The 8,000-nt window shown below is 42.0% G+C and overlaps 2 protein-coding genes across 2 annotated transcripts in view; one reads left to right on the top strand and one right to left on the bottom strand.

The window, feature by feature from the left end:
* The window catches only part of LOC112485455 (olfactory receptor 1J4-like), a 7,694-nt gene extending 913 nt beyond the window's left edge, over positions 1–6,781 (top strand). Inside the window, exon 2 of the mRNA XM_025051692.1 lies at positions 5,839–6,781. Within this exon, the coding sequence (XP_024907460.1) occupies positions 5,839–6,781 (943 nt within the window). The remainder of the gene's footprint in view (positions 1–5,838) is intronic.
* LOC102896463 (olfactory receptor 1J1) overlaps positions 1–8,000 on the bottom strand; it is a 28,202-nt gene that overhangs the window by 687 nt on the left and 19,515 nt on the right. The window lies entirely within an intron of this gene.

Genomic DNA, 8,000 nt, shown 5'->3' with positions numbered 1-8,000 from the left:
CATAGAGGCCTCGAAAAATTGTGTGTCTGTCACCTATGTCGCTAGCAGCCTCCCAAGAGTCCTTCAGAGGCAGTTATGTTATTGGATCTACTCCCTTCCACGTTAATCGTATCCGTTATCCATTTATTTTTCAATTTTCCTAAAAATTGCATTGCCCACAATATCGGTTTATCTTGTAGTCTTCAAAGCACCAAACTACTTATCAGTCACGTGTGTGGTTCACAATTCTAAATGGGTTGAGTTTTTTTGTATCTCCCTGGAGAGCGAGGAGACTTGCTGAGACACAGAACACACCAACCACCTCTCAGAAGGAAAACGACACCAGCATTTTCCATTCCCTTTTTAAAGACAAAAGCAGTTCTGCTTTCAGACATCATTAGATGTACGAAATGTGACAGTGTTTTGATATCTGGGAAAAGCACTTCAAGCATGAAGATAAGCAACTAGCAATACCCTGAGGAGAGATGTCCCCTGGCCTATTAAGGTGGCCTCTGGACAGGGCCAAGTGAGGGAGGAATGGAAGGCAATAAGTTTAGAGGTATCAGGGGAGAAATTTCGTGGGGCAGTTACGGTCATTGTAGATGTATTAGGCAATGTTCTCCAGAGAAAAGAATCAATAAGCCGTGCGAGTGTGTGCGTCTCTGTGTGCGAGTGTGCATTCATGTGTGTGCATGTGTAGGGAGAGATATATTTTAAGGAATTGGCTCATACGGTTGTGCAATTGTGGAAGCTGGTAAGTCCCAAATCTGCTGGGTAGGCGGGCAGACAAATACCAGGGGAAAAGTTGCAGTTTGAGGTGAAGATAGTCTGTCTCTTCTTTGGGGGAGATCAGAGTTCTTCTAAAGGCCTTCAACTGCCTGGATGAGTTCCACCTATATTACGGAGGACAATCTGCTTTATTTAGAGCCTGTTGATTGCACTGTTAAGATCATTCAAAAAAAAAATACTGTTATAGAAACATCTAGAATAGTGTTTGACAAAATATCTGGGTAAAATTAACCATCATAGTAGAGTTTTTGGTTTTCAGTCTGAGTAATTTGGGAACCCTTTGGAAGGCATTCAATAAAGGAATAACGTGATCATACTTATTTTGTCATTTTTTCCCTTTAAAAACATCCACATTTTAAAATATAAATGTATTGGGGAGACAACGGTCCATAACATTATATAAATTTCAGGTTACAACTATCAGGAGACATGTGTATACTCTATTGTGTGCTTACCGCCTGAAGTCGAGTCTCTTCCCGTCACCATGTATTTGACCCCCTTTTACTCTACTTGTCTTCCCCCAGCCACCTTCCCTTCTGGTAACCACCATTCTGTCGTCTGTATCAATGACTCTGTGTGTTATTTTGTTTGTTCATGTGCTGTTTTTGTTTTAGAAGCCACATATGAGTGAAATCATACAATTCTTTTCCTTCCACCTGACTTATTTCATTTAGCATAATACTCTCATGATCTATCCATGTTTTACACAAATGGCAATATTTTATCTCCAGATTTCTTGAGGTGTAAGTGACATACAATAAACTTTGTATATTTAATGTACTTGGAATATACTTAACGTCATTTGAATAGCTTTGACATGCATACACCCACGAAACTATCACTAAAACTCTCAAGATTATGAAGTTTCCTCATGCCCACCCTTCTCTCTTTCATTTCTCCTTCCATCTGTCCCCAGGGGAATCACTGATCTGTTTTCTGTCACATAGATTCGGTTGTACCTTCTAGAAGTTTATCTAAATAAAATCATATGGTGTATAGTTTTTACTGCTGTCTTCTTGCACTCAGCATAAGCATTTTGAGATTCACCATGTTAGAATATGCATCAATACATCTCTCATTCTTTTTATTCATTCATTCATTTTTTAAATTGCTGAGTGTGAGGACATTAATTTCATTGTATGATCATATACAGCTTTCTTTTCCCCATTCACTTGTTCATGGACATTTGGGATTCTCTCTTGCTGCAAGTCTGATTTTTACTATAGCCCAGGAATTTTTGCCATTTTGCTACCATTTATTTTGCATTAACATTTTTTCTGCACCTCCTACTTGAATGTGTGTTCCCCAGGAGGCGTTTCTGTTATGTTACTGACTGCTATGTCTCCAAAGTGTGTATCACCGTGTGAGACACTTAATAGTATTTAAGTGAATGAATGAACAAATAAATTAATTAAAAAATAACCAAGCACCTTGTGTGAGCCATGGTTGATCCCTGCTGATACAGACAATGACAATAAACCTTAACACCTTTAAGCTTTCGTTATGTGCCAAGGCAGGGCAGGGATCCTGCGCTTCAGAATCTCACAGAGGTGTGGGGAGACCTGTGCATTCCTAAGGGTGTAATGGAGGTCTAAGAAAGGTCTGTGGCTATGGGATCCCCAGAGCATACGGTTTCAATCTCCCTACTCCTCAACAAGGCAGGGATCCTGCGCTTCAGAATCTCACAGAGGTGTGGGGAGACCTGTGCATTCCTAAGGGTGTAATGGAGGTCTGAAACAGGTCTGCGTAGGTGCTGTGGGAGCCTGCAGCAGCTGCTGGAGCCTGTGCATTGCCTGGGCCATATGCAGCATTACAGAGAAGCTGAATTTTGATGCAGAGGCTGCCAGTGACTGGAGAACCTCCTGCTTCCGATCCGGAGACCTGACCTGAAGCCGGACATATCAGAAACATCATAGACACTTTCTCCTATGACTCCAGTTGCTGCTCAGGCCCTCTGGACCCTAAACGTGCTCCTTCCCAAAGGGCCTGGAGGAAGTGGGGTAATTAGCCTGAGGTGACTGCTGCTGTACTCAGAGATTTGGGGCTGTTTTCCTCTCGGGTTTCTTTCCGATGGGTAAAAAGAGGTTGCCTGCCCGTTGTTGGAAGCTGGTGAAGAGATATGAAATCCTGTAAAAATCCTCAGTCCACCGAGGTTTGCTCTCTTTCCTTCAATCCTGGATCTTCTGCACGGAAAGTGAGGATACAGGTTACATCATGAAGAGGAAGGTATCTGAACTCACAGCACTGGTATAGGTCAACAGGCACCTAGAAATGCCCATAGCCATGTGTGCGCATGTGTGTGCATGCGCCCGTGCAAACTGTCTGCTAACTCATACACCGGATGACCTCAGCTAGAATATATATAAGTCAGAGAACGCACAAACTTTCCTCGCAGAAACGTATGTGCTTATTTTACTTGAGTTTTGTTGTCTGTGTGCTGTGTTTAAACACTGTGTATTACTTGTGATTTCAATATATATGACCGCTTACGACTTCAGTGCATGTGGTAGAGGGTGCGTGATAGTTCTGTGTGTCCAGCTATGAGGTGCATGTGACACTGTATTTTGTTTGTGAATTTTGCATAGAATTGTGTGACGGTGACTCATACCCTGACTGCATTTACCTACCTTGAGTATAAGCTAGAGAAGTCTATCAAATTCCCTTTTAACAAGTGTGTATCTGTCACAGTAACTGCTTTTGTGTGTAATGAACGCACACTCTGCCTTCCTTTATTCAGAAGATGTGTGGATAGAGACTAAAATCCAAGATACTAATGTGTGTTTTTGTTTAACATACTCACATTTGAATTCTCCACTTTCTACAGACCAGAATCCACACAGGCAGCTTTAAAAGAAAAAAAGCCCATTTCGAAGAAAGTAGGGGCCATTTTTCAGTGATTTGAATAATGATACAGGAGGTACCCTAGAAGCCCGAGACAATCTTCTTCAATTTTATTGATATGGTTTAGAAACTAAATGCTCATTTCTGGTGTCACATGCATCTACACTCGAATCTCTGTCTTTTTCACACTGGATAGCTTTGTGGCCTTGGGTATGGCCTCTGATGTTCAACAGTCTCCAATGTCAAAAGGAAATGAACAACAATAACCACTGTAAGACCTTGTCTGTTAGGTGCTTAAACACTAGGATGTTGTGAGCACTTAGTAAACTGTAGCATCGTGGTGACCAGGAACCTGACTCTCTATTTCCTGACTGCTTAGGAGACAACATCTGGTACAAAGGCAGGAAATTAGGCCTATGCAAACCTCCAGGTCACGGCTTCTCCTCTTCTCTGTACTGAGCATTTTCCCAGCCACCTCTTTCACACGTGGTGCTGACTGAATGAAGGCGCCGTTTCTGTATTGTTTCCTTCCCCTCAAGTTGCAGCTCCGCAGTGTTATTAGGGATCGTCTCTCCTGGGTCTCCTCCTGGAGATGTCTGCGGTCCCGGTTTCCCTTCTGGGATGACCTACCCGGTCAGATACTTACACAACAATGTGAATGTCAAGTTCCTCTCCTAAGCACATGAGGATTTTGACATTTAACTTTAGTTCATCCCCTCTACCACCCATGGAAAGAGATGGAAAGATTCTCTCTCTTGTGAAAGTTATCAGAAAATCTTCCTTTGAGATTAGGTTCCACCATACAATATCTATGTGAAATTCTGTAAGCAATTTCACTTGGTAAACGAAAGAAAAAAAATCACTATTTTCTCTACTTCCCGGACACAAAATAAACATTGATGAATTGAATGATCTTGAAGGCTTAAGAAAACCATTTGGAAACTAAAGGATTATAGGACTATAGTTGTGACAGCTACGTGAGCAGAGAGATGCTTTTAGATTTGAAATAATAATTTTTAAGGTGCTGGCTCTGTTGCCTAATTAAAAAGAGAAACAGTGGGGTCATAGCAGCAGAGATTCAAGGAAATTTTAAAACTTGAGAGACTTGTGAGTACAGCAGTTACTGTGTAACGACACGATAGTTCTCATTCGTTCTGAGTATGTCTACAATGAAGCTTTAATAACAACTTTATGCTAGGACTGTTGAAGATTCAATGAGGCATTGATGCAAAAATGTGTTTGTCTGACATAGCGTTCATTAAATGTCAAGTGTTACAAGTGTGAAAATTAGTATTGGGAAATAGTGATGGTCAATGAGGTAACCGTAAATTCTAATAGACACCCTGCAATTATTGGCATCCCCAGTTCTCAGATCTCAGGTGTCTTTCTTCCTATTTATTTCTGAGCCAACTTAAAGCACAAGATATAAATGGAGACACGAAATAAAGTAAGTTTTATATCTTGGTAAAAGATGAACTTGCGCGAAGACTACTCCATCAGATTTACCCCGGTGGTAAGATATGAGTCGAAACTCCTCTTGAGAGTGTGAGAGCTCTAATGAGTTAGCATTAACTATAGGTCAAATCACTGGTCCTTCATGCTGACCATCTCGTAATGTTGTTTTATTAAATTTCTGAACTCGATCCTGGTTTTATTTGGATACTTATCCTGGCATAAAAGCAATGACTAAAATTTTGTGTGTTTATTTTATTCAGGACACTCTTCTTAGATATTAGTGTGTATAGAATTAGAATCGTCCTATTAACTGTGAACATGTGCTATTGGAATCTTCACACTATAGTGCACAAGATGAAGCCAAGAGAGGCATGGCTCCTAAGTCATCAGCTAGAAAGAGGTGGGCCCAGAATCACTGCACTGCCCTGGCTGCAGACCATACTTTTGGTCAGCCCTCTGTCAGGTGCTCCTTGGAGGGTCGGCACGCAAAGGGAAGAGGTCTTGTATGTCCCATTTGTTCTTGTAACTCCAATTAGTATCATAATGCCAAAACCTGGTTGATTAAAAGAATAAGAAGAATGCATTTATTGAGAAGACATTGTGTTAGGCATTGAGGGTGTTGCTTGCTTTAGCAGCACTAGCTGATGATATACGTTCAAGCAGTTATTCTTGTTCTCCAGGAGAAAGTCAGAGTTCCTACTGTGGTGGCCATAATGACACCTTCAAAGTCTCCGATAATTCCTACTCCCTTCATTCCTGCAGACAGAGGAGCAGCATGAGGAGGGAGAACCAGAGCAGCGTGTCCGGCTTCCTCCTCCTGGGGCTCCCCATCCGGCCGGAGCAGCAGGGCGTGTTCTTCGCCCTGTTCCTGGGCATGTACCTGACCACGGTGCTGGGGAACCTGCTCATCATCCTGCTCATCAGGCTGGACTCTCGCCTCCACACGCCCATGTACTTCTTCCTCAGCCACTTGGCCTTCACTGATGTCTCCTTTGCATCTGTCACTGTCCCAAAGATGTTGAGGGACATGCACTCTAAGGACAAGTTCATCCCCTATGCAGGGTGCATTTTACAGATGTATTTTTTTCTAGTTTTTGGCTGTCTTGATAGTCTCCTTCTTGCAGTGATGGCATATGACAGGTACATGGCCATCTGTCACCCTCTACACTATACCACCATAATGAGAGAGGGGCTGTGTGTGCTGCTGGTGGCTGGCTCCTGGCTTGTCTCCTGTGGCACTGCCCTCTTGCACACTCTCCTCCTGGCTCAGGTGTCCTTCTGTGCTGACAATATCATTCCCCACTTCTTCTGTGACCTTCCCCTGCTACTCAAGCTGTCCTGCTCAAATACCTCTGTCAATGAGCTGGCCATATTAACTGCAGGGGCTATGCTTGGCATTATTCCATTGAGTGGTATTATGGCCTCTTATGGCCGTATTGGGGCCTCTATCCTTAGAGTCCCCTCTACCACAGGGCTCCGCAAAGCCTTGTCCACATGTGGCTCCCACCTCTCTGTGGTGTCTCTCTTCTATGGAACAATTATAGCACTGTATTATTCCTCTTCATTAAGTGATTCCAGTGATAAAGCCATGATAGCCTCTCTGATGTATACAGCAGTGACCCCCATGTTAAACCCCTTTATTTACAGCCTAAGGAACAGAGACATAAAGTTGGCTCTGGGGATTCTGTTCAGAAACAACATCCTAGTCACCAAGTGAGAATCACCTAATTGTGTTCTTATTTCACCCACTGGCCTTGTCATAGAGGCCTCCAAAAATTGTGTTATCTATCACCATTGTCACTAGCACCCTCCCAAGTGTCCTTCAGGGGCAGTTATATTATTGGATCCAATCCTTTCCACGTTAGTCCTATCCATTGTCCTTTATTTTTCAATCATCCTAAAAATGGCATTTCTGAAACATTGTAGTCTTCAAAGCACCAAACTACTTATCAGTCAGGTGTGGGGTTCACATTTGTAAATGGGCCGAGCTTTTTTTGTATCTTCCTGGAGAGCGAGGAGACTTGCTGAGACACAGAACACACCAACCACCTCTCAGAAGGAAAACGGCACCAGCATTTTCTATTTCCTTTTTAAAGATAAAAGTGGTTTTGTTTTAAGACATGATTAGATGTACGAAATGTGACGGTGTTTTAGATTAAGCTAGACCTTTTCACTCCCGATTTTCCGACCCCCAGATGGTAGTTGTTCAGAATTCTCAAAGTGCCATAGTATGAATCACCTTGTCTATAGTGAAATGAAGATTTGTACCGTGAAACAGAGCCGTTTAAGTTTTGTGTAGAATGTTGTTTTGATAGGTAAAACAAAACAAAACAAAACAAAATACAAACCCACCTCGGCAATAGGTGATATAGCTTTCAATTATAACTCACAGTTTCTACCCATTAGAGTAATGAGGTATAAATCAGCTCCTTATTTACTCATTCTTATTGGTTGTTTTCCAAAGCTACTAATATTCAATAATGTTTCCAATGTTTATTTTAATAAAATCTAGAATGCTTACCTTCTTAATGTAGTAGCTAGTTAATAAAGTACTTTCAAGGGCTAAATAAACTTTAATTTGATTGTACCTGTGACAAGAACTTAACAGGGCAACACAAAAGAGTCAATCCAATGATCAAATTTCCCCATTCTAAGAAGATTCTAAGTTTTGCTTCTGAGTCGGATTTTTGTGGTGAATACAACCTATCTGCCTAATTTTAGTCTGGAGAAAGGAGTGTTGCCTTGTTCCCACACTGAGCGCTCCCACTTCTCATAGGGAGAAGCTGAGTGCATGCCGTCACAGCTCACACACAGGAAAACACTTATTGTGTGAATATTATGCGCCAGGCGATTTTCTAAGTTCTGGGAATACAAAATGGGAAAGGTAACATCCAAACAAGGACACGACTGAGGACAGGTGAGGGAGCATGGGGATA

Source organism: Pteropus alecto, unplaced genomic scaffold (genome assembly GCF_000325575.1).
Source record: "Pteropus alecto unplaced genomic scaffold, ASM32557v1 scaffold178, whole genome shotgun sequence".
NCBI lineage: Eukaryota > Metazoa > Chordata > Mammalia > Chiroptera > Pteropodidae > Pteropus > Pteropus alecto.
The sequence above is the reverse complement of the archived record's forward strand: the minus strand, read 5'-3'. Positions and strand labels throughout refer to the sequence as shown.